Here is a 27,882-nt window from a genome sequence, read left to right as displayed (position 1 = left end):
ATTGTCAGACTCAGTATGGCTATTCTTAAGTTCAAGGTAAAATCTCTTGCGGGATGATTTTAGACTTTATTACAGCTGCAACAATTAACGTTTTGTCCAGGTCAGCAGTTGTTGCTCCATTGAGAAGTGTTGCATTTTATTGTAAATTGGGAATTTACTAATTCATTTTCGGTTAAGAAATGAATACAGGGATTATGAATGTATACACTCATCAGCAAAACGTTCAGGGTAAAAATACTTTCATAAGATTTGCCTCCTTGATTTTATTGGAGTATAAAATTATGTTTATTTTAAACATTGAAACCCATTGTATGTTCTGTCTTTTCTATTTCTGGATTGTAAGTTTACATATTCAGCATCAGAACACTGTTAGAATAGCTTTGCTCTATCTTATAGCACTGAAAGATCAACGAGACCTATTAAATATAAGCTGATGGCATTTTATGTAATATGTGCTTGGCTATTTAACATAGTAACATAGTAACATAGTAGATGACGGCAGATAAAGACCCGAATGGTCCATCCAGTCTGCCCAACCTGATTCAATTTAAATTTTTTTAACTTTTCCTTCTTAGCTATTTCTGGGCAAGAATCCAAAGCTCTACCCGGTACTGTGCTTGTGTTCCAACTGCCGAAATCTCCGTCAAAACCTACTCCAGCCCATTTACACCCTCCCAGCCATTGAAGCCCTCTCCAGCCCATCCTCCACCAAACGGCCATATACAGACACAGACCGTGCAAGTCTGCCCAGTACTGGCCTTAGTTCAATATTTAATATTATTTTCTGATTCTAGATCCTCTGTGTTCATCCCATGCTTCTTTGAACTCAGTCACAGTTTTACTCTCCACCACCTCTCTCGGGAGCGCATTCCAGGCATCCACCTTATGAATACATTCACACCACTCACCTACATTTTTTTCTTCAATTTTTATTTATTCACACACACACACACACACACACCTTTTAACAAGACACCCTGCTGCGCCACTGAGCAGTGCGAGCTAAATGCCGAGCCACCCATTCTAATTTTATGGTCGGCTCAGAATTTAGCTCTTACTGCTCAGCACCAGAACTTGATAGAAAGGGAGTCAGTAAAAAGGATATTGGAAAGTTAGGAAACCAAAGTAATATACTGTAATTTGCATTAACTTTACAAACATATATATAATACAGTTTATTTATGTCTTTAATGTATTTTTATGTAGGCATTTATTTATTATTTATCTACATAGGATGTGGGACTATTTATGTTTATGATATATCTAGAAAGAAGGGCTATTGCGTTTATATATGTATTTATGTTTCTTTGTGTATCTGTGCATAGATGTCAGACCCCCGACCCAGGCACATTGCCAAAACATGGTTGTCTTGGGTCTCTATAGGATAGACTTACCATATGGTTCCAGAAAAAGGAGATTTTGACTTCAGCGCTTGTCAGAATGTCCATGCACGGCTCACACGTGGTTTTCAGCTTACTCTTTATTCTTATTTTATCCACAATATTGCATCTTAAGTTTAACAACCATCCTTAGGACCCCTGAGGAAGATAGAGTTGAAACACGGTCTGTGTTGGGTGCAAACTTTTCAAACTATGTGGATACAGTGTACTATATAGAGTACTACATATTGCTGTGTGATTCAATAAATATGACATCACAAACATCTACTCCGCAGTACTTTTCTTCTTTGGTTTCCTGCCTGCATTATCTTACTGTGGATTAGTGCTGCCCGATTCAAGAAAAAAAATTTCAATTTGATTCTATTCAACCTATTGAATTGAATTTTTGATTCAATTTGATTTTCCTGCCCAGGTGGATGTTTTTTCAAACATCCTGGTGGGTTTATTTTATAGCCTCTTCACCCCCTTTTCCCTCTCTTACCCACACTGGCGCTGTGGTGTAAACAAAATTAACAAACTAAAAAGACTTTTCCTTTCTCTGTTCAAGCCTAGCTCATGTTTGCGTTCTAAAACCAGCTCTGGCAGGATACACATTTAAAATCTGACATATTGTAATCACAAAACAGAAAATAAAATTATTCAAATCTTTTTGGTCCCAGGCTCTGGTTGTCTTCTGCTAACTCGCTTGCCAGGGTCTCCTTCTTTCTTCTTTCTTAGTGCTAACCATCCATCTTCCATCTCTGTCTTCCCCTTCCGTTTCCCTTTCCTCCCCCAGAGATCTGGCATCTTCCCTTTTTTCATCTCCATCCATACAGCTGCAGCGATGGACCACACCATCCCCAGATCCACCATCGCCTTCCAAGCCACTAAGCTAAACCCATGGTTATCCCAAATGGCCCTCAAGGCCCCCAACTACCTCGGCTTTAGAAAACTACTCAAAACCCGCCTCTTCCAAGACCAGGATCCCAACGCCCCTTCTATCTAACAACCCCTCTCCCCTCTACATCCTTCCCTCACCCCCCCTGGCAACTTTGATCAATTTGTTATTGAACCACTTGTAACCCCGCTCAACTGATGTAAACCACTTGTAACCTTGTTTAATTGATGTGAACCGCCTAGAACTCTTCCGGGTATGGCGGGATACAAAAATAAAGTTATTATTATTATTATTATTATTATCTCTCCTTTTCTCAACCATCCTTTCATCCAGCATTTCTCTCTCCTTCCCCAGTGTAACATTTCTCCTTCCCTCCTTTCTGCCGCCCCATCCATCTTGCCCTCTCCATGAGTCCAATACTTTCTGCTTCCTGCATGCTTTCTCTCTCTGTCCTTGCCTCTTCCCTCGAGCGCCTCTTCCCACCCCCAACCCAACATGTTCTCTCCTCATGCACCATCTCACCCTCCCCTCCAGTGTGTAGCACCTTTCCTTTCCCTCCCTTTCTGCCAGGTCTTCCTTCCTTTTACCTCCCCCTGTCCAGCAGTATCCCTTCCCCCTTCCCTGCTTCCCACCCTCCGTGTACTTCTAGACCAGGGCCCCACTCCCCCAAAGGCCTGCTCCCTTCCCCCCAAAGCCTGGACCGCTCCCTTCTTTGCAGTTCCTCCGGCTTCCCCCAGGCCTCCCACTCTTACCACAGCCTGCAGAAAGGATCGCCGGTGCTCTACGCGATCCTTGTAGGCTGCCACATTCCTCAAAAGCACATTCCCTCTGATGCAGTCCTGCCCCTCCTCTGACGTCAGGGGCAAGATCACGTCAGAAGGACCTTGGTTCTGAGGACTATGGCAGCCTACAAGGATCGTGTAGAGCACTGACGATCCTCTCTGCAGGATATGAAAAGAGTGGGAGGCCTAGGAGGGAAGCCAGAGGATGCAGGAAAGAGCGCCAAAGCATCCAACGCACGGAACAAGGTAGAACCAGCATTTTTGCAGCTCTTCCCGACTGACCCTCCCCCTTTGCCCCCTAAAGCAAGAGCGGCAGCGGCAGGCCTGCAAGAGGCAGTGCTGCTGCTCCTGCTTTAGGAAGACACAGGGAGGAGGATCGGTCACTGAATTAGCGAGGCCAATTTTTTTAAAAATCAATTTAAATCGATTCACTCAAAGTGAATCGGTGAATCAATTCAAATCGGAAATTGGGCAGCACTATTGTGGATTGGTTGGCTGTCTGTTTTTGTTTGCTGATTATAGTAAAAGGAGGATAGATTGAGACATCCAGGTTTTACTTCCATCAATTGAGACATCCAGGTTTTAACTTCCTTCTTACTTCCATTTCACTTATTGAAAATAAAATCTGGATGTCTCAATCCGTCTTCCTTTTTCTGGAGCCATATGGTAACCCTACTATAGGATCTGTTAAGAAGTTGGCCAATAAAGATTGTCATTATCTCAGATGGTCTCCTGGGTATATGTTTCTGTGATTCCCTCCTGGTCTTCTCTACTTGTGCCCATTTTCATCAATCAATTTGCCATGAAACACTTGAGGAATTATTAGTGCAGATCAATATTAGAGTATGTCAATTTTAGGAGTAGATTTTTTTTTTTTCAAACTTTTCAAACTACTATTGACCAAATTATGCAGTTCTTTTTGTGTGCTGAATCTAAAGCTATGTTCAGAAACTGCTAAAAATGAGTCTTACCTACATCAAATCACAGATGAAATATGTAGAAACTAATTCCTCCCCCCTCACCCTTTTACAAAGCCATGTTAGGCTTTTTTATCACACGTTGTGGTGGTATTAGCTCCGACATTCATAGGAGCATCGGAGCTAATACTGCCACGGATGGTGATAAAGAAGCCTAGCACAGCTTTGTAAAAGGAGCCTTAAGTAATATTTATTTGAATATACAAATAGTCTGAACTACATCTGTAGCCAAATAATTTCAAACTTTACAAACTTACTAGTGACTAAATTATGCAGTTTTGAATGCTGAATCTAAAGCTATCTTCAGAAACTGCTTAAAATTGAGTCTTACCTATTACTAGTGCCAGTTTCAAAATGGCAGTGCGAGGAATAGCTCCTACCTGGCTAAGAGCTAATATTTAGTGGTAAACAGCCGGCTATCTCTGTAAATATTAGTGTTTAGCTGCTAAAACGTAGCTGGCTATTTTGCACTATGAGTTATAAGTTGCCAATTTTAAATACTGATCAGCCAAGTTTAGCAGCCAAATTGGGCCATCCAAATAGCTGGTCTACCTTTGGCCGCTATAACTTAACCAGCCAGCACTTAAAATTGACTTTGCCAGCTAAGTTTAAGCCAGGCAAAAATAGACTGGATATTCTATGCTAGTCACTGGAAATGGGATTTAGCCAGCCTGCCTTAAATGGTCTCAGTATTGACCCCTGTGTGCTTAAAGAATATATAAGATCTACAAAATACGCCTATAAGAACTTCAAATAAAAACCATAACAACAAACAATTGAACCAATCCTTTGATGGGGGGAATCATAAATGAAGTATAACCATTTAAGACACTGTTCAAAAATATACTATAGTTTATTTCAAGACATATTTAGTGGCAATGCATTATTGTCTATAAGAACATAAGAATTGCCATACTGGGACAGACCTTAGATCCATCAAGTCCAGTATCCTGTTTCCAACAGTGGCCAACCCAGATCCCAAGTACCTAGCTAGATCCCAAGTAACAAAACAGATTTTATGCTGCTTATCCTAGGAATAAGCAGTGGATTTCACTAAGCCATCTCAATAATGGCCTTTGGACTTCTCTTTTAGGAACCTTTTTTAAAACCCGCTAAGCTAAATTATTTTTCACCACATTCTCCCAAGAGTTCATGGGGAGATGAAGACATTAGTAGCAATCACCACTTTTAGCAGCATTTTAAAACATTTGGAGAAATTGCAAACTTCAAATTACATTTTGTCAAGTAGCATATAAGGCAAGCATTGGTGGCACCATCGTGTAGCTAGTGGAGGTTCATCTTGAAGTGATAATTTATTTCAAAACTTGGATTTTCAGCCACCTTGCAACATCATAGACTAGTTAATAAGAATTCTAGGATTATATTATCTAAATATAATTTAAGTTAAAGTGGGGTGTTAAAGTTAATGATATATATTTTGTTCTTTGTTAGTAAAGCTGTAGTCTATTTTAACTCTCCCTTCTGAAATATATATGTTTTATTTAGCTAAGAGATATGTCTGTTTGAGAAGCGGTTGTGAATGCAGTGGCACAGCTAGGACTGAATGGCCACCTATGACATCATCTCTTCCTAGTAGTGGGAACTGGAAGAGGGGGAGAGGGACAAGATGAGACACCCGTTCAGGGTACCAGTAAACAAACCCTACACAAAGCAAACTCATTCCAGACCTACATGGAAAAACTTGTCATAGTAATACTGTAAAAACAGAAACTGAAGTGCAAGATATCCGAGATATCTTTCCTCTGCAATGTCGCGCCCACAGGAAGTTGCATCATGGATGTGGGATGCAACAGAGGAAAGACTCTACCTGCCAAAGAGAGAGGCCACCTTCAGCGCTGTATATACTGTGAGCCACTTCAGTGTCTGGAGAACTGGTGGTAGGGGCTGGAGCAAGCTGTAGAGACCCAGGCCCACCTGTGTGTGTGTGGGGGGGGAGGGGGGAAAGAGGAGAGAAAGGGAGGGTTCAGCTACAGACAGCCCTGAGCATTTTCCAAGGCTCTCTCAAAGGTCGCTACGCTCTTGTGTGAATGTATATGTTAATGTGCATGTAAACAGGAATGCCTGTCTTATAGAATCACACTTAATATGTTTTCCAAAATTAAAACATGGGCCAAAGGAATGGTCTAGTTTTTCCAGTGCTAGCACTGCTGCTTTTTATCGACAAGTTACATTTTAATAGGCAGTAGAGCCCTAAAATCATGTGAAATTGAAATCTAATGGTATCCTGTTGTAACATTACAAAATTTAGTTTGTGTCCTATTGGATAAGTAACAAAGTACCAACTAACACACTTACAGATGCATATCTGTGAATATTTTATTATATCACTTGAGCTTGATTTTGTAATCCATTTTGAGACAAATTACAGAGAGGCATACTATAAATAAGCCACTGGCGTCAGTGCTCTGGATTCATTATTTTTATCGATTCATGCAACACAAATATACTTCCAGATTCATCTTCCATAAAAAAAATATAACCTTAAAGCCCATAACTACTATTTGGATATTTATTTGTACAGTACTTCTATTTATAAAACAGACGCATGATCAAGGAAACTATCCCTCCCTTTTACAAAACAGTTTTTTGTGCAGGCCAGCGCTCTGAATGCTCTGCACTGCTCTCACCGCTCATGGGAACTCTATGAGTGTCAGGAGCAGCGCAGAGCATTCAGCATGCCAGCCGGCACTAAAAACCGCTTTCACAGTTTTGTTAAAGGTGTGTGTGTGGGGGGAGGTGGTATCAGCAGTAATTAAAATGCTAGTCTGAAGATTCAGTGAAATTTGGTTTTGTTGATCCAAAGGAAAGCTGGTGTGAGGGCTACTAATGGGTCAGGTTTTCAGGATATCTTTCATGTATATGCCTAAGAGAGATTTGCATGCCCACCATCTCCATTGTAAATAAATCCTTCCTATGCTTATTTATGAGGAATATCATGAAATTGACCCATTGGTTGCCCTTGCGGACAGGGAGTGAAGAATAAGGTGCTAGAATATTCATAGCCAATCTGGTTTGTAGGACAGCCACAGTAAACTTTTGATGACTTAAACCTAAAAGCCCCATTCTAGAGTGAATATACCTCACCCTGATGCTCTGCCCCCCAGTATATTGTGAATGCAGCTCAGCAGAATGTAAATTTACTCTTAACCCCGCACCCCCAAATATTGTGAATGTATCGCTTTAACCCGTTCTGGGCTCCAGGGGAGGACGGGTCATAAAACCAGATAAATAAACATGCATGAGCTAAATCTGCACGCAGTAGAAATATCTCGTGAATATTCACTGTGGATATCTGTAAAACCAAGTTGACTGCAAGGTCCATGAAGAGCAACTTGGGAAAAACTGAGTTTTAGTCTTCAAGGGTTTTCAGGATTTCAGTAATGACTATCAATGAGATCTGTTTGCAAGAAATGCATCCGTTATATGCAAATAAATCTCCCTCATTTTGAAAATCCTAAACACCTCACTAGGTTGGAGTCCTTTCCTAGATGGAAAATGAGCTTCAGAGAGAAAAAGGATAGCAACAAGATTCACCGAGCTCTGGAATAACCTTACCTCCCCCCTTCGGAACCTGAGTGCTCGCCAACCCTTCCGTAAACATCTGAAAACCTGGCTTTTCTCAAAAATCTAACTCTCCCTCCTCATCTGACATCCTAGCTCTCTAACATTCTTCTTTCCTCCGATCTTCATCTAACCCTTTCCCTGGAGTTCCTTTCTCATTACAATCCCTGTAAACCGTGCCGAGCTCCATGACCATGGAGATGGCGCGGTATACAAACCTAAGGTTTAGTTTAGTTTAGTTTAGATTGAAACCTAAAATGAAAGTATGAATACAGCTCTTTGACTCCTCCCCTTCATTCCATCTTTACACATTTGAATGCTAGGATATGATAACATAAGAAATGCCTTTGCCGGATCAGACCCTAGGTCCATCATGTCCAGCGACCCGCACACCGCGGAGGCCAATCCCGGGGTTCCATGCTGAGACCTTGTTTACCCGTATCCCTCAACATGGTTTGCAAGAAGGTGTGCATCCAACTTGCCCTTGAATCCTGAAATAGTTATTGTTTTAGTCATGCTATTAAGGGTAAGGCCAAAACAAAGGTTCAGTAATTTGATAGTTTAGCCTTACGTAAATATGAAACTGCACCTTTAAATGGAAAGAAAATTCCAATACTATGACGGCAATCAGCGAGTGACATCGACACACCTAGCTTGAGGCAACAATTCTATAACTTCTTGCCTTAAGTTAGATTTGCTACTGATGCATCCTGATCATCACTTCTATAACAGCATCTGTGCACTTATATTTAAGTGTGAACATTTATGCCAGGCCAATGGCAGATGTAAGTGGGCAGCAGTGGCATAGTAAGGGTGGGAGGATCCAGGGCACTGGTACCCTGTGTCCTCCTCTGTGACCCCCATGCTCCTTCCATGTCACACTCATGCCCTCCCTTCCCACAGCTGTACCTTTTTAAATCTCCACCAGTGCAAGCAGCTTCTCAGGTGTTGGCTTTCCCTCTGACATCACTTCCTGGCCCCACAACCTGTAAGGGATTTCATAGAGGAGCCAGGCCAGTGTGAGCAGCAGGCCAGAGTAGTTGCTTGTACTGGCGAAGATTTAAAGAGGTGGGGGAAGGGAGGGGGGGGGGGGTAGGGAGGCTTGGGGGGGGGTAGAGAGGTGCCGGCACCCCCACTAAGACAGTGCCCGGGGTAGTCTGCCCCACCCCTATCCCTTTCTACGCCACTGGTGGGCAGTATTCTATAAGTTGCATGCATAAGTTAAAGACATACTCATGCACCCCCACCCTCATGTTCCACCCACAAATGCACTTATTTGCAGTTATATAGAATCTGAGGGTTAGTATATTTAGCGCCAAGATCTCCGCAGCTAAATTTCTTTGAGTCACAAGTCCTTAACTATAAATAACTGTGTGCTAACAACCAATTCTTGAAGTTAATTGGCAATCATTAATATTTGTGTATGTGTCTGGTTTGCCACTAATCTATCTATAAGGCATGACGTCTACTCTACTAGCACGTAACTCAAAAGACGACATTCCAAAACATAGCATGCCCTTTATAGAATAGTTCTTAGCGCCGATAACTTCCAGCGCCCATTTCTGAGCACCGTTTATAAAATGTCCTCTTAAAGCATAAAAAAGCACACACTGCAAATACATGTGCAGAGCCTTCAGAACTGTCTAGTAATAAAATTGCCCTCCCCAATATTCATACAAACAATAATTATTTTTCGGTGAAAGGTCACCATGACAAAAAAAAGTTGTAAATGATACTTTTTCTATTCCAATTTGTGTCCCCCCCCCTAATTGCTTTTGTGACTGGTTAATGCAACTTTATAATGCATGTTTGTGGTCTACGCCCTTAACCACTATCTGCATGTTCCAAAATCAGAACCTGACAAGACGAATGCAATACCGTATAAATACTCATAGCTGTATGTATTTTCTATTTATTGTCTTGTATACAGGTGATTCTGGTGTAGACGAATGGTCCCAGTGGAGTTCATGTTCAGTTACTTGTGGTCAAGGGTCGCAGGTGCGAACCAGAACTTGTATACCACCTTACGGGACACACTGCAGCGGCCCTTTAAGAGAAACAAGGGTTTGCAATAACACTGCCCTCTGTCCAGGTAGTGTTAGTAGCAGATTCAGTACATTCAAAATGTGAATAATGTTAAAATGTACAATGCTAAAACATATATTTGGTAAATAGCTTTTCTTAGATGCTAGTAATTATATGCAGACTCTGTTGGCGATTGCCTTTAACAAAGCAATGGTTTATTTTCTATCAGTGTTTAGATTTGAAATGAAAGTTTGCTTTCTTTATTCAGTTCTATACCAATACGTGCAAAGAAGTTCTTGGATACCTCAGGTGTTCTGGTTTTCAGGATTCCTCTAATACGTATGTCTGTGGCATAATTTGCATATACCCACCTGGTTCTTAACATGTTTCCCAAATATATTTAATGTGTGTTCATTAGACATTCTGGGCTCCTTTTACTAAGGTGCGCTAGCGTTTTTAGCGCACGCACGAAATTACTGCGTGCTACGCCGCACGGTATGATTCTAGAATAACGCCAGCTCAATGCTGGCGTTAAGGTCTAGCACGCGCAGCAATTTAGCGTGCGCTATTCCGCGCGATAAGGCCCTAATGCACCTTAGTAAAAGGAGCCCTCTGTAAACCAGAATGGCTGGGAGGCCGATGGTTCAGTCTGGAGTACCATGGATTCAAAATCCAATCAAACATTTATTTTAACTTAATTTTTGTTTGTTTTTCATCAACAGGGACAGTGCTTCCTAAAACGTTTTTTTTTTAGGAATAAAATATAAGCCTTAAATTCCTTTAGATAGCTCAGCAATGCTTTAGTAAATACATCAGAAGTACATTAAAATCTATAAAACATTTGTATTTTAGAGGGTATCTTTTTTAAATCCAAATACAGTATATGCATGCAGTTGGCTGGGATGCAGAGATTTCGAGGTGGCATATTCTGGGAAGTGCTTCTAAGCCAGGGGTGTCCAATGTCGGTCCTCGAGGGCCGCAATCCAGTCGGGTTTTCAGGATTTCCCCAATGAATATGCATTGAAAGCAGTGCATGCACATAGATCTCATGCATATTCATTGGGGAAATCCTGAAAACCCGACTGGATTGCGGCCCTCGAGGACCGACATTGGACACCCCTGTCTAAGCTAAGTGGCAGATGAACACATAGGAGATTAGCTCTTGCAGAGCCTGTTTTGAGATCTGAGCCCGTACTTGGGCTGTCAGATACATTTATTTTTGTCTAATTGAAGACATAGGGCTCCTTTTACGAAGCCGCGGTAGCAGTTTAACGCATGTAATAGCGTGCACTAAACCAGTGATTCCCAACCCTGTCCTGGAGGAACACCAGGCCAATCGGGTTTTCAGGCTAGCCCTAATGAATATGCATGAGAGAGATTTGCATATGATGGAAGTGATAGGCATGCAAATTTGCTTCATGCATATTCATTAGGACTAGCCTGAAAACCCAATTGGCCTGGTGTTCCTCCAGGACAGGGTTGGGAACCACTGCACTAAACCGCCGGCCGCGCAAGCCGCTACCGCTTCCTCTTGAGCAGGCGGTAGTTTTTTGACTAGTTTGGGGGTAGCGCGTGATTAAAAGTCGCGTGTGTTAAAGCCGCTACCGCGGCTTCATAAAAGGAGCCCATAGTATGGTAATCAATATGGTTAATAAAAATTGGCTATATTTACTATTAATCGATTAATTTAGGCACTTACGTTGGCAGAGCACTCTAAAACATGCACCTAATTTTTTGAGGGCTATTTAGAATTTGTCAGTAAAGAAATAATATTCATCTTTTTGAGGTGTCAGAGGGCGTTGAAGGCCCCAATATGACTGAATATTTAGAAAATCATACCCAAAGTGCTAGACCAGGGGTAGGGAACTCCGGTCCTCGAGAGCCGTATTCCAGTCGGGTTTTCAGGATTTCCCCAATGAATATGCATTGAAAGCAGCGCATGCACGTAGATCTCATGCATATTCATTGGGGAAATCCTGAAAACCCGACTGGAATACGGCTCTCGAGGACCGGAGTTCCCTACCCCTGTGCTAGAGCTAACTTTTGATACAGCCTCTAAAAATTGTGTGAGCTCATAGGGCGTCATCGAGGTTGGTGCAGAACCCCGAGGGGGTCAATATTCAATGTGAGTTAATTGGGTAGAAGCAACTTATACCCAGTTTGCTTAAGCTGACTGGGTCCCCTTTGGATATTCAGTGACACTGGAACTATTTGAGGCAGAATGGGGCAAAGCATTGGTAGAACTGGAATTTATCTAGATGGCGCCGATATCCAGGGCCAGAGGCTGGAAAACTCTCTGGGAAAGTTGGATCGTATACATAGCAGCACTAACCAGTGGCGGAGTAAGTTGGGTTAACAGACATCCGGATTTACCTGGACACGTTCTCTTTTTAGAGGACCTGCTTAACGTGAGTCTGACCTACATGAAATCACGGGTGAAATATGTAGAAATTAATATATATTTGTTGAACGTACAGACAGTCTGAGCTACATCTGTAGGCGCATAATTGTCTTGAAAATGTTAATTATGCGGTTAATTTACCCCCTTCCTTTATAAAGCCGCGCTAGCGTTTTTAGCACTGGCTATGGCGGTAACAGCTCGGATGCTCATAGGAATTCTACGAGTGTCGGAGCTGTTACCACAGTGGCTGGCGCTAAAAACGCTAGCATGTCTTTGTAAAGGAAGCGGGGGGGGGGGGCAATGTTATTTTAACAAAATCCAGCAAAGATACTCTATCTTGTTTGCTTCTGTTTTGGCTCATAAGCTCCCAGCTGACTATCTGACCCCACAATATACACAGTATTCCCTCTTCTCCTGATTGTACACCTAACCAGAAGCCTCAGTTGTCATTTTTGCACACCTTTTTGTGGATTGGGTGTATGAGGGCCAGTCTGGAACCGCCATGGGCTTGCTCAGAAATGCCTTGATCTATTATTTCCAGTCCAACATGGATTCAGGAACCTACGCAGCACAGAAACACGCCTAATTGACCTAGTGCCTAGGGTAAGGTCAGCACTGAGCCAGGCAGGACAAGTACTGCTAATGCAATTTAATGTCTCAGTAGCATTCGCACAGTAAATCACACCTTGCTATTGAACAGGCTATCTGAACTAAGGGCTAGATTCACAAAGCAAACCGATCGTGTACCGATCGGTTTGCGACCCCTGTGCGACCAGATTTCCCTCCGGCCAGATTCACTAATCTCTCCTGTGATCCGCTTCCAATCCATGGCATGCAAATGAGGGGAAATGCATGCAAAGTAGGCAGGGACGCGATTCACCAACAAAATTTTTTAACACCGACTGGGCTGGCTGATCAACCCAAGAAGCGACTGCTGGGGACCAGTCGCAGACATCTTTCCAGCTCTCCAGCTCCATTGAAGCTCTGCTCTCTGCACGCCCTGCTCTCTGCTGCCTCGAATCTCTCCTGCCTGCCGCCCCCAATGTTCTTCCCAGATCTTTCCTGCCTGCCGCCCCAAATCTCTCCTGCCCTTCCCCGCACTTCGAGCCCATGGTTTTAACCCACAGGTTTAAAGCGGGTTAAAACCACGGGTTCGCTGGGCTAAAAAGTAAAAAAAAGTTTAATGTTAAAAAAAAAAAAAGTTGATGTTCGGACGGGGATGCGCAGGTCATATACAGATAGTCCATGCATGCATCGGGATCGCGCACCAGTGATCCGTGCTGGCAGATGGGGGCGTTCCTCTGATCGCCCCCATCTATATATTGGATGTTGAAGAATCCATCGGACCTGCCCGGATTGGACAAGGATCAGTCCCGATCGGGCAGGTTCGTGAATCTAGCCCTCAGAATCTCTGAACTGGTACTAAAATGGTTCCAAGAATTTTAACAAGCACATGATACAGAGTCCTAGAAGACAGATGCTTCTAAAACTACTGGGCACCACCTGTGGCACACCAGAAGGATCTTCAATATCATACTGTTATACAGTATCTTCATGACCACCTTAAATTCAATCAACCTGAGTTCCGGGGAATGGCTTTTCTCCTGCTCAAATGATATCAACTACTACTATTTATTATTTCTATAGCACTTAAAGGCACACACAGTGTTGTACATTGAATATTCAATAGATGGTCCCTGCTCACAAGAGCTTACAATCTTAATTTGGACAGGCAGACAGGTCATCTCAGATTTAAAGATTGTTTGAATTTGCAGTATCAACTTCAGCGATGAGTCTAGCAGTATCCCAAGATTCCTGACCTTTCTTACCTAGCCATATGTTACAAAATTCCCCTCTATGGTATGCATTTGAGTACAGTTAAATGGGAAAATCAGTGTATTCAAATATGAATTTCTCTCCCTTGCTTTGAATTTTCATCAGTTTCAGAGCATGCTTAGATATTGGTGTGTTCCTGAATGTTTTTATATACCAAAAAATGGACAATGATGCATGTGCATTTTATTATTTCAATTAAGCTTTTTATGTTACCCAACTGAAGGAGCTGATCTAAAAATCTGTAAAGAGGTGACACTTGAGGCTTGTGATTTGCATTGTTTAAACATTAGATTGATTTAATTATAACATGGAAAAAATCTATAATGCTACGTGTTATAGATTTTTTTATGCATTAGGTCACAAGAATATTGTATAGTTTGTAGCAGCTCTTGTTAAGATGTGTCTGGGGTTTTGTTAAGATGTGTCTGGGGTTATTCACATGTGTTATATTATCTCAGCTAGGAGATGTATGTTACTGCATTTCTCCAACTTTTGTAAAACATATATAGCTAAATAAAATCTGTCTAGATAGATAGATATAAAAGCAAAACAGATCAATTATACAGATAAGCAAAACAGATAGATTGCTAAACATTTTAGGGCCCTTATTACTAATTTGGGGTTAACATGCAAAAACAGTCTACCATGCAAACATATTAAGAGGATTTGCATTAAACCAAACATTACTGCATTTTCAACCTTTTTTAAATTCGGGGGAGTAGTATGGGCGGTGAGTGGGTATGGAAGGTTTACCCAGCTATCATATTAGCTCCCCCAATTCTATTTTTAAAAATGCTGAGGTCTATTAGCTAAAAAAGACTCTAACGTTATTTTCTAAGCTTGATGGGCTCGGAGTCTTATGAAAAGTAATAAAGATAGAGCTGATTTTTGAATTTGTACTGATAACGCAGGCCACTTAACACAGCTTAGTAAAAGGGCCCCAAATAATTAAGGAGGTAAGTTGTCAATGCACGCTACTGTTAAGTTGGGTTGTTTTAGCTCAGGCAGTAGCATAATAAGGGGGGGGGGAGCATGGGGCAAACCACCTCGGGCGCTGTCTTGGTTGGGGTGCCGGCACCTCTCTTCCTCCCCCGGTGCGCACACACCTTCAATTCCTCCCCACCATATCTCTAGCTCTTCAGCATGCGAACAGCAGCTCAGCACTCCCCTCTGACATCACTTCTGGGTCCTGCAACTAGGAAGTGACATTGGAAGGAGAGCCGATGTCTGCGTGGGAAGCAAGTTAGAGATGGTGCTCGTGATGGGAAAGCTAAAGTTTCAAGTTTATTGTATATTCATTGTATATCAATCCTTGATTTGTGGAATATCAAATTATAAGAAATATCAATAGTTAAAAGTAGAAATGTATGGGAGAAGGGAAGGAGAGCGCACGTGGCGGGGGGAGGGGGGGCAGGGAAGGAGGGGAACAGAGAAGAGGGTGAGGAACGCCCTGGGTGCCTTCTACCCTCTGTACTAAAATAACCTGAGTTGTGATTTTCAAAAAAAGCTCAACTGTAGTCCACATTGATAACTTCCCCCCCCAAAAAAAAAAGTGGTATGCAGGCATCGTGCAAAGGACAGCTCATATTCAGTATAGTTTGATTGCAAATTTTATGTGCTTGATGCAAAACAGAAGCAATATAAACTAAAAAGAATAAAATGAAAAGAGATGGAATTAGTTAATCATGCAAATAGATTCTGCTCTTCTGAAGACAGATTGTATGGCATGTTGTATGTAATTCTGTTTTTATCTTGATCCTTCAGTTTTCTCCTGCTCCTTTGGGCTGAGATTTGGCACTGTCAACTCCCATGCCCGTTTAAGCTTTCTTCCCACTTCCCCTCCAATCTGGACACAACAAACCAAAGAGAAACAGCATTGCGTGTAGATGGCTAACATTGGCACTCGCAATCCAATTTGCCTTTACTTAACTTCATTCACCCTCCCCCCAAAATAACCATATGAATAGTGGCAAAACATTGGCCACAGTTTTATTGCAACAAAAAATATTCCTTAACAGTAATATTAACATCGTACCATTACATAGTAACATAGTAAATGAAGACAGATAAAGACATGAACAGTCCATCCAGTCTGCTCTGTAACTACATACCGTATTTTTCGCTCCATTAGATGCACCCTAAATTTAGAGGAGAAAAACAAGAAAAAAAAACATTCTGAACCAAATTCTCCCTGCCAGGCTCTGTACCCAATCCTACACAGTCTTCTTCCTCCCCCCGCATACCTTTTTTTTTTTAACTTCTGAGCCTTACTCGCTGAGAGCGGTGCACAAGGGTTGCTGGCTGCCTGGTCCCCACCACTTCTGCTGAAAACGGCAGATGTGGCTGCCTCCTCTTCTGTTCTCTGGTGGCATAGCGGCGCACCAGGTTGCCTGCCTAGTCCCGCGCCGCTTCCCGCAGTAGTATCTCAAAAGAATAATAGATTTTATGCCGCTTATCCTGTGAATAAGCTGTGGATTTTCCTCAATCCCACTTTAATAACCATTTATTGACCTTTCTTCCAGAAACTTATCCAATTTTTTTTTTTAAGTCTGCTGCATTAATGATTTTTATCACTTTCTCTAGTAGTGAATTTCAGATCATAATTACACGTTGAGTGAAAAAATATTTTCTCTGATTGATTTTTTTTTTTTTTTTTAATATACTGTTTATTAACATCATTGCCCTTGAATTTTTAGAAAAAGTAAACAAGCGATTCACATCTATCCATTCCAATAACTTATTTTGTAGATCTCTATCGTGTCTCCTCTTAGCCATTTTTCTAAGCTGAAGAATCTTAACCTCTGTATCATTTCCTCAGAGTGGAGTCATGCCATCATCAAATAGCACCACTAGCAAGTTCTGATCCAGGATACTCTCACTGAAGCACAGCAAAATGGTATCACAATTTAATCAATGCAGGGAGATAAATCACACCTTGAACTACCGTAATCCTACATAGAACAAACTTATAAACTATTCAGGACCAGTCAGAAGTGGCTGTTGTCAGCACAAACACTTTACCACTGACAAACCATGGCCAACAATCACCTCGTCAGTCCACTGTATAATCTTATCATAAGACTTTTCAATATAAGTTGTCAGTTATGATTTGTCAGTGGTAAAGTGTTTGCTGACAATGACCAGTTCCGATTGGTCCTAAGGGTTTATAAGTTTGTACTCTATGGGATTAGTTCAATGTGTGATCCAGGATACTCAGCACTTGCTGGCATCTGGATGCAGATGTTGAATATCTATGCTTTTCTTTCAAACTCTGTGGCTGGTGTTTAGAAAAATGCTGATCATTAGAGATTATTATCAGGTGAGTGTGTGTGTGCGTAAGGGGAGATGTGTGATGTTATGTTTAACATGGTTCAATTATAGACGGACTGCTTAGATGGTTATATTTAGAGATATTCACAATGATGCCATACAGTTAATAATAAACAGATCTTCTGCAGTAGTGATTTGTCCCAACCATATAAGTTATATTCCAGTGGTCTCAAACTCAAACCCTTTGCAGGGCCACATTTTGGATTTGTAGGTACTTGGAGGGCCTCAGAAAAAAATAGTTACTGCCTTATTAAAGAAATGGCTATTTTGTATGAGGTAAAACTCTTTATAGTTTATAAATCTTTCCTTTTAGCTAAGTCTTAATAATAATATTGTAATTTATAGCTAGAGAAACATATGATCAAGAAACTGTTTTATTTTACTTTTGTGATTATGATAAACATACCGAGGGCCTCAAAATAGTACCTGGAGGGCCGCGAGTTTGAGACCACTGTTATATTCTTACTCTAAGAAAACCTGTGAGGAGTTTGATGTTGGCTCTGGGACAGCGTAAATGAAACATGTCGGGTCTAATGGTTCCCGGGCTGAGCTAAACGAGTGTGAAACAAAAAGATAAGTGTTATATTTAACAATTCAATATTTAAGATTTCACCATATCTATATATTTATAAATTGGTTTATGATAAAAGATTTGAAAATTTTGAATAAGTTAAAAGTGAGCCGATGACGATTAGGCACGTAAAGCTTGCCGCTAGGAAAGTCTATTGAGCGGTGGAGTGGTGGCGCTGAGGCTCTGAAAAATATAATTTGTATGGATGTTTAACATTGGGGCAGCTTCTATTCATTTAGGAATGTATTAAAATATACAATTTGGCCAGATGTTTGTATATTTTTGCACATAAATGTACTGTATATACTTGAATATAAACCAATCCGAATATAAACCAAAGTAACCTTTTTCCTCCAAAAATAGAGGAAAAAAAGGTTGACTTGAATATAAACCGAGGTTAGAAATTTGGATTATGTGAGTGTCGTTTGTCAGGGATCATGCCATGAGTAATCACAAATTTTTCAGTTGCGGCAAAAGAAAAGAGGAGGCCACTGGCAGTGCTGGAGAATTAAAGAATAGTGGCTTAGACACCCCTTTCCTCCACTACCTTCCTCCACTACCTGTTCCCCCTTGCCCCAGACCCATCACACTTACCGTCCTGATGCTCTGAAACCAACGCTCTGTGCTGGACTGAAGGGCCTTGAGCATGCACAGATAATCAAGGCCCTTCAGCACAGCACGGAGTGCCGGTGTGGGCTTCCAGAGCATCGGAACTGCAAGGAGCAAATTTTGTAAAGGATGCCTAAAGTCAGGCGTCCACAGTCTGGACATCCAGCAACTTAGGCATCCAAATAAATTGGATAATAAGCCCAATTAAGGACTTTAACAAGCAATAATTGAAAGTTAGACATCCAAAGGCTGTGTGCAATTCACAATATAGGTGTGCACAATTTCATAGACACCCATCGGAAAAAGCTGCAACTAACAGGATAGGCATGGACATGGCTTTCATATGGATGTCAATTTACAGAATCGCATGTCGCTCAGTGTCCCAATGTGTCTATATTCTTGCCTAAAATGTAGGAGTTGCAAAACCAGGAAGCTGCCCTTATTCCAGAGGAGGTGATAAGAGTGGATAGCGGATAGTGTAGCTGGTTTAAACAAAGGTTTGGACAAGTTCCTGGAGGAAAAGTCTATAGTCTGTTATTGAGAAAGACATGGGGGAGGCCACTGCCCTGTATGGCATATTGCTACTCCTTGGGTTTTGGACAGGTACTAGTGACCTGAATTGGCCACCGTGAGAACAGGCTACTGGGCTTGATGGACCATTGGTCTGACCCATTGAGGTTATTCTTATGTTCTTATTCCAGAGTATCCAGAGCACTTTATGGGGATACAGGCGGGCATTGAATCAACTTTGGGTTATAGCCAACAGTGCCATAACCCAAAGGGGGGCAAAAGTGCTGAGAGGAGCATAATAGTGTGCTTGGGTGTAGCTTGGATAGGAAAAAAAAAATACCACTTCTTTTTGATGAGTGTTGAAACGCAGAGGGAAAGCGCCGTCTCAGCCAAGAGGTTGGGGTTTGTTTTTTTTTGTCCCATCCTTGGTGGGAAAGGAGTAGAAGCTATGGTAACTGTGTTAAATAAAAGCAGCCTTATATGCTGAGCACTACCATTCTTACTAAATCCAAAAGGGCATTTGAACAATTAAAATTTTTGTTTTTGATTGTCTGAAAGTTCCTGATGTGGATGAGTAATGCCAAGTGGCATTTTTGAGGAACTTCCTCTAAGAGAGAGGGGTTTTCTTTTTTTTTTTTTTTGAAGAAAGAATAAAGATTTTTTTTCTGGGAAATAATATAGACTGGAACATTGTGTTTGTTGGCTTCAGAGCTTTACTATTGCTGGCATTCTAAGGGAGGCATGGATTCAAAGCGTGTGGCAGACCCAGTGGCTTACCTTTGAGCATCCATGACGCCGTCACAAAAGGTAGGACACATTTGTACATAAGAGGCCATTAAGCCATGGGAAATATTTTGTAAGTCCCTGGTAACAGTGACATTATAACCATTCATATCCTTTTTTTACATTTTTATGTATAATAGCAGTAATATACCAATAATGTACCAATAATGGTTTTTATAGGTACATAAGAACATAAGAATAGCTTAATGGGTCAAACCAGTGGTTCATCTAGCCCAGTATCTTTCTTAACGGTGGCCAAACCAGATCACAAGTACCTAGCAAAAACCCAAATAGTAGCAACATTCCATGCTATTAATCCAGGGTAAGCAATGGCTTCACCCATGTCTGTCTTAGCAATGGAGGAAGACATGTTTATTTCAGCAATCCTTTTGACCAAAATTAATTACATTAGGAACTATGCTGTAGAAAGGGAATGCTAGGAAATAATAATAATAATAATCTATATATATAAAATCGGAGGTATGTATGTGTGTGTGTATGTGCCGCGATCACGCAAAAACGGCTTGACCGATTTGAATGAAACTTGGTATGCAGATCCCTCACTACCTGGGATGATATGTTCTGGGGGTCTCGCGGCCCACCTGCACACGTGGGCGGAGCTACAAACATAAAATCAGATTTCACCAATTCATGTCAATGGAAAATATGTAAAAAGCTGCCATTCTCACAGTAATTCAAAAACGGCTTGACCGATTTGAACGAAACTTGGTATGCAGATCCCTCACTACCTGGGGTGATATGTTCTGGGGGTCTCGCGGCCCACAACTCTATGTTGCTTGCTCAAGGGTGGGTTCACCCAAGAATTTATATGTTCTTGCTCCAGGAGGTGAAACTAAAATTGTTGTTTATAATCACGTTTTGCGTTAGTTGTATTGTATTCATTTTGTCAAATATTTCACATTATAATTTGAATATTGTACTTTTTATTAAGCTGTAAAAAAATAATTTCATTCACCACTATAAAGTATCTTTATTTGAATCCATTTACAGTGTTATTGCTATAATTAAATACCCGTGCAATGCCGGGGCATCAGCTAGTAATAAATAAAAGAGAAATAAGTGGAAAAGAGGACAGTAGAAGAGAAAGACCAGGAAAAAAATCTACAAATCTTGTTAGATATTGATTCTTTGAAATCAAATGTTTGCTTTTGGCAATACAAGTCTTAAGTCTGCCTTACAAAAGTGCAGTAGTAACATTTCAAGATTAAAGAATAGTCAAACCTAAATCCCCTAGCTCTCACAGTGCCAAGGAAGCATTTGTCATCACGTGGTTCCACTGATTGTTGGAAAGTTACTTTTAAAGAACAGTTTCCTTGGCAACAGGGTCCTCAAGTATATAACAACCAATTTTTTATTTTTTTTAGTTTTTGCATGACACTTTTTTTTACATTTAAGCATGTCTGGCTTCTGAAAAAATGGACTAAATATTTATCAATGATTCTTCATTATTTTATCAGTTATTCTCTAGCATTCAGTACATCAAAATTTCTAATACATATTGCTGGATTACATTACCTTTCTTTTGTATTATTTCTCATATTTTCACAATTATTTCTATTATAGCCCAAGAGGAATGAGGTGAGATACTGTAACTATGACTGTATGTTAAAAAATAATGTTTTGATAAGAAGTTCAAAGGATCATGGGGGAAGGGGAGTTATCAAGCTACTTTAGGGCAATAACCCGCGCTATTTCTCCTTAACTATATAAAATATATTAACACAGTTTTATTTAGGTCAGCACAGGAATTACAGTAACGAGATACAAATCTTGCAAATGCATATGAAACAGCTCTTATTATGCAAATTCCATAACACAACTTGCAATAAACATTAAGTACATGCCACAAGTCATATTATCATCCTAAAATGATGGTGAAATAACTCTAGCCGCTATCTTAACTTACATGCCACCTGGTAGCATCAGGCTATCAATTTATGGCCAGATGCTCCTGGCTGCCACTTCTTGGGGCCCCCTATCCCTTCTGACACTCTTCCTGATCCAGATTCCTCCCAAGCAATTCTCCTGATGTGGAAGACTTCCATCAAGCCCCCCTCCCCCTACCAAGCTCTCTTCCCCCAACCAACTCCCTCCTTGCACAAAACCATCTCTGTCCCCCTTGGGCCTACCTTACTCCCTATTGGTCCATTGTGGCAGTGGAAGCAGGAATGAACCCCACTTATTTCTGCCCCTAGTGGATCCATATTAGAAATGGCCATTGTAACTTCTAGAGGGAGTCTTGCAGTAGTACTATTACTAAAGTAAGACTCCCAGTAGAAGTCACAGTAGCTATTTATACTTTTACATTATTAAAGGCTGGAGTGAGAGAGATTTGCTCCTGTCCCCAGTGTCCTAACTTTGGATGGGGGATTGTAACAAGGAATTGTCTGGTTGGGAACGTCTGGAAAGAGTAGATATGCAGTAGGCAAAACTGAAAGGAGTTATTGTAAGGGTGACAAACATTTTGTAAGGCAAGTAAGTAAAAGTAAGAGGAAAAGAAGGTCTCTTTGGTTCTCAAAAGTAGTAGTTGAGAAGGTAAGGAATAAGAGGTTAGCTTTCATAAGCTACAAAAGATCACAGAAAGAAGAAGACAGGCAAAAATATCTGGAAAAGTTAAGAGAGGCTGGTCAAATAGTCAGGAAAGCAAAGATGCAAATGAAAGAAAAAATAACTGACACGGTAAAATAGGGAGACAAGACATTATTTAGATATATCAGTGATAGGAAGAAGTGCAAAAGTAGCATTGTGAGACTCAAAGGTGAAGGGGAGAAATATGTAGAAGCTGATAAAGAAAAGGCTGAATTGCTTAACAAATATTTCTGTTCTGTGTTCATGGCTGAAGCGCTGGGAGCGGGGCTGCAGAAAACAAACACAAATAAGATGGAGGAGTGCTAGACCCTGATCAATTTTCAGAGGGTTGTGTTCATGAGGAGCTAGCTAAATTAAAGGTAGACAAAGCGATGGGACTGGATAGTGTACATCTGAGGGTGCTGAAGGAACTTAGCGAAGTTCTGGTGGCTCCACTGACTGATCTTTTCACTGCTTCTCTAGAGTCGGGGTGGTACCGTAAGACTGAAGAAGGGCAGATGTGGTCCCTCTCCACAAAAGTGGAAATAAGGAAGAAGTAGGGAATTACAGGCTGATAGGTCTGACTTCTGTGGTAAACATATTAATGGAAATGCTTTTAAAACAGAGAGTAGTGAAGTTTTTGGAATTCAGTGGTTTCCAAGACCAGAGACAACATGGATTCACTAGAGGTAGGTCATGATCAATTTCTTGACTGAATGACCAAAGAATTGGATAGAGGGAATGCGCTAGATGTGGTGTATTTAGATTTTAGCAAAGTCTTTGACAGTGTTCCACACAGGCGTCTAATAAATAAACTGAGTGCCCTTGTGATAGGTCCCAAAGTGATGGGCTGGGTCAGGAACTGGTTGAGTGGAAGGTGACAGGGTAGTAGTCAATGGAGATTGCTCTGAAGAAAGAGATGTTACCAGTGGTGTGCCTTGAGGTTCTGTCCTTGGGCCTGTTCTTTTTAACATTCTTATAAGCAATATTGCTGAAGGGCTGTAGGGTAAGATTTGTCTCTTTGCGGATAATACCAAAATCTGCAATAGAGTAGATACCCCAGATGGTGTGAATAACATGAAGAAAGATCTAGCGAAGCTTGAAGGATGTTCTGAAATATAGACAGCTAAAATTTAATACTAAAAAATGCAAGGTCATGCATTTGGGCTGCAAAAACTTGTGGGAACGGTACAGTTTACGAGGTGAAGAACTTATGTGCATATCCGAAAGGCGGTATTGGGTGTGATTGTATGTGATGATCTTAAGGTGGCCAAACATTTTGAAAAGGTGATGATGAAATGTAGAAGAATGCTAGGCTAGGGTGCATAGGGAGGGGTATAGCCAGTAGTAAAAAGGAGGTACTGATACCCCTGTATAAGGCTCTGGTGAGACCTCATTTCGAATATTGTCTACAATTCTGGAGATCACACCTTCAAAAAGATATAAAACGGATGTAGTCGGTCCAGAGGAAGGCTACTAAGATGGTGTGTGGTCTTTGTCATAAGGTGTATGGGGACAAACTTAAATATCTCAATATATATACTTTGGAGGAAAGGTGGGAGACTGGAGATATGCTAGAGACATTTAAATACCTATGTGGTGTAAATGTGCATGAGTTGAGTCATTTGAAAGGAAGCTCTGCAGTGAGAGGGCATAGGATGAAGTTAAGAGGTGATAGGCTCAGTATTCTAAGGAAATACTTTTTTACAGAAAGGGTGGTAGGTGCATAGAACAGTCTCCCAAGAAGAGGTGATGGAGACAGAGACTGTATCTGGATGCAAGAAAGCATGAGATAGGCACGTGGGATCTCTTAGAGAGAGGAAGAGATAATGGTTACTGCGGATGGGCAGACTGGATGGGCCATTTGGCCTTTATCTGCCATCATGTTTCTATGGACTACCAGGGAGTAAGGTAGGCTAACTTGGAGGAAGGGAGCTGGTCTTTGTGCTGTGGGTTAGGAGAGAGATCAGAGCTAGTGCTGAGTTGGTGGGAGGATAGCCAGTCCTTGTGCTCTGTATAAGACAAGATCAGAGCTGTTGCCAGATGGTAAAGATGAAGAGGAATTTGAGCTGTTACAGGGGGTGTGGGTAGTAGGGGTATCAAATCTAGTTCTGGATGGGAGGAAAGGAGGGGGATCAGAATTCCTCATGGGAGGCAGGAGAACAATATATGTTACAGACTTGTAATCGAAAATTATGCTGATGCTGGTCAACCCCCATATAGTTAACCAAACATAGTACCTCTTTTTATGCAGTCCTACATAAACAGTGAGCTATGAAGGTGCCTAGACTGAATATTGCTAGCACCTGCATAATTCATGGTTCCTCCCTGGCTTCAATCCCCCTATCCTGCCTTCTTTGGATATTGCTGGTGAGTGACAGTATTCAGTGACCCTGTCCAGTTATGTGCCTCTCAAAGTTGGTGGCTAGATAGGCACAAGTTATTTAAATGAGTAGGAAGCTCTTCTACCCATTTAAATTGCTTCAAACAGTCTAGCAACTCATACTGCATTGAATAATTGCCAGGATCTATGAAAGCATTTATAATCGATCCAATAAGATAGGCCAAATTATAGATTAGCAAAAATTTACTAGGCTCCTTCTTAGTCACAAGGACCAATGGAAAATCTGTCTGTTTGCTTTGAATACCAATATGAACAGGTTTCATACCCCTCAGCCCTTTCTTCCATCTCTGGAGGAGGCCAAGGAAAAAACTACCAGACATAATTTGTAGTTTAAACATCAAGACCTTGTGAGTTACTATTACTATTAATTATTTCTATAGTGCTACCAGATGCATGCAGCACTGTACAGAGTCTCAGAGAGTAAGAAAACATTCCCTGCTCAAAAGAGCTTACAATCTAAATAGGCAAGACAGACAAACAAGATATCATGGATATAGTTAAGGGGAACAGTTCTTGGTTAAGGGGAGCTCTTGGTGTACTAACTGGCAGAATATCAACCATAAATATCCCCAAATTACAAAGTGACAGTCCATCAAGTTAGGTTTATGACTTCACTTAATTCATTAGCAAACATGCGTAAGTTAGTACATATTACAATTGCTTCATTAAGATCCAATGCTAAATTGCATTCTCCAGCAATGTCCTTTTGGATAGTTTTGATTGCATGATTTCTTGTCAATCTTATTTTATCAGTAATATTCCTGAACAATAATAATGACTTAGTTATCACATGCTATTTAATTTTGCTCCTGTCAGCAATAGAGGGGGGGGGGGGTATGTCAGTGCATTGCACATCTTGCAATAACGTGTTCATTTAAGGCACACTGACCTGTTCCCAGTTCTTTGTTTTAGGACTTAGGCACTTCCTCTATTCTGTTACTGTAACAAACATCTATTTAAGCACTTTAACACCTGCCAGTAATACTAGCCAAGCAATATTCTTTTACTGTAACTCTGAAGCATTTCTATATCCTTTAGTTTCATCTTTTATTATCTATATATTGGTGTCTTCAATTCTCCAAGGCAAGGGGTGTCTCACACATATTGAGTTAAGGGCCCCCACTTACATCCTCTTAATACTATTGATGGCTAAGAAAATGGGCCATCAATTCTACCCAACATGAGTTCATTACACAATGCTTCAGTTTTCACTGAAGCTCTCAAACAGCAAATGTGATCATTCAACTGAGGACAGTCATCCAACCACCTGGAAAAAGCAGTCAGATCAATTGCATACAGAGCTTTAGGAATATCTCCTGAGGACAATTTCCAGGCTCCAACATCCCTGGCAAACCTTGTTCCTCAGAAATAACAGCAGATGACTGGGTAAGCATCTGGATTTTCAACTACATATAAAGTTATAGGCTGCCTGTGAAACTGTGGGTTTAATATTCATCCCTTGTGGTAAGTGGCTGCAATCCACTTCCAGCTGTGGTCTGAATGATGGGACATTTTCAGCTCTCGGCATTGAATATCCAGATATGATCACTGATATTCAGACCTGTGCCTGGTTAACTTGTTGCATAAAGTTGGGAAAGCTACATATTTTGTTGTCCTAATTTTTTGTGGTTACTTGGCCAATTAGCAGACTAAAAATCTCCACTAACCAAGTTAGTTTCCTCTTCACCCTAACTTCACACTGGATCTCTCACAAAATTGCTGGTTTCAGCATTAGTGGCATCCAATTCAATTTCACAAACAATTTAAATGTCCAGGAGCCTCTCCTGGATATTTATATCACTTGAATATCGACCCTTGTCAAAACAATAGACTTATTCATAATGTCCATAAAAATCTTCATGCCACCAAAAATTTTCAGATGTTTTACAATCCTAGATTTGTCTTTTTCAGTAATCTCGGATTTGCAAAAATCAAGAGAGACATGCTTTGATCTGAAGAAGGTGTGACTGCTATCTGTTACACTTTTTTGCTGTCTGACATATCTTGCTTCTATTCTGATTCTTACAGGTCTGCAGAGATAATGTGCTCTAATATTTAGCAAATGACCCCCCTTAAACAGGTGTTCACTAGATTAACACTAAAAGAACCACCATTTATCCTAATACTCTCATCAGTCCTCTCCTGTCCCTCCCCTAGCTTGACTTATATTTTCCATACTGTTTATGTGCCTTTTCTGTATGTACAACTTGTGAAATATATGTACATACATTTGATTTCAATATTATCTGTGATATTAATACCAACAACTGCTGATTTGCATACCCTCAAAAATCCTTATTTAGCTGGAATGTAAACACTTGATTTTAAATGTTATAAAGTTCTATTTACTAAAATGCAGTAAATTCTTGTGCTTAACCACTCTTTAAGAGCCAAACGTATTAAGTTGGACATATCCCTACTAGCTTCTGGGGATATATCAAACATGTTTCCTGTAGTTACCACATATAAAATTCCTTAATGCATTATGGGCCTCTTTAACAAAGCCACAGTAGCAAATCTCCTGTGGCAAATGCACCAAAGCCCATAGGAATTGAATGGGCTTTGGTGCATTTGCTATGGGGGAATCTCTACTGCAGCTTTGCAAAAGGGGCCTTAAGTTGATTGATAATTAGTACAGATGTATTTAACTATTCCTACTGAAGAAGCTTTAAATGCATCCAGGCTATCAGCATAATGACCACATGTGATAATTATCATCCACAGGGTTACCAGATGTCCAGATTTGCCCAGACATGTCTTCGGGACCCTGTCAGGAGGGCATCTATGGATGCACACATTGAACTCATGCATGCACAGAAGCCCTCTCGATGCAGTCCCAAGGACAAGAACAGGTTGAGGGGGCGGGGCCAGAGGCGAGGCTGGGGATGAACGGTGCATGACATAGGCAGAATGGGGTGGGGATATGGATCCGGATTTTCCAGGAGTAAAATCTGGTAACTCTAATCATCCACCAACCGCAATGTGGAGACAATGCCCATAACCCACCCAGTCCGTGCCCCATCCTGTGCTAAGCAATTAATAAGAGATTTTGTTTGCACACTGGCAGTTTTAGCAAGGGGTGGTCACTAGTACAGGCTTGTGCTAATGACTAGTATACGCTAACTTACTGGTATACGTGCTTATTGGTTAGCATACTTTATTAATAAAAAAATTCCCTTTGTAATAGAAGCTCTGTTATGATGAAG

At 41.0% G+C, this 27,882-nt stretch overlaps 1 protein-coding gene across 5 annotated transcripts in view; it reads left to right on the top strand.

The window, feature by feature from the left end:
• The window catches only part of ADGRB3 (adhesion G protein-coupled receptor B3), a 1,500,610-nt gene that overhangs the window by 473,915 nt on the left and 998,813 nt on the right, over positions 1 to 27,882 (top strand). For all 5 annotated transcript variants that reach the window (XM_033937354.1, XM_033937350.1, XM_033937352.1 and 2 more), the window contains one exon: positions 9,549 to 9,710. In XM_033937354.1, the coding sequence (XP_033793245.1) occupies positions 9,549 to 9,710 (162 nt within the window). The remainder of the gene's footprint in view (positions 1 to 9,548; positions 9,711 to 27,882) is intronic.

The sequence above is a fragment of the Geotrypetes seraphini genome, chromosome 3 (assembly GCF_902459505.1).
Source record: "Geotrypetes seraphini chromosome 3, aGeoSer1.1, whole genome shotgun sequence".
In the NCBI taxonomy this organism is placed as follows: Eukaryota; Metazoa; Chordata; class Amphibia; order Gymnophiona; family Dermophiidae; genus Geotrypetes; species Geotrypetes seraphini.
This window is presented reverse-complemented; position numbering and strand designations above follow the sequence as displayed.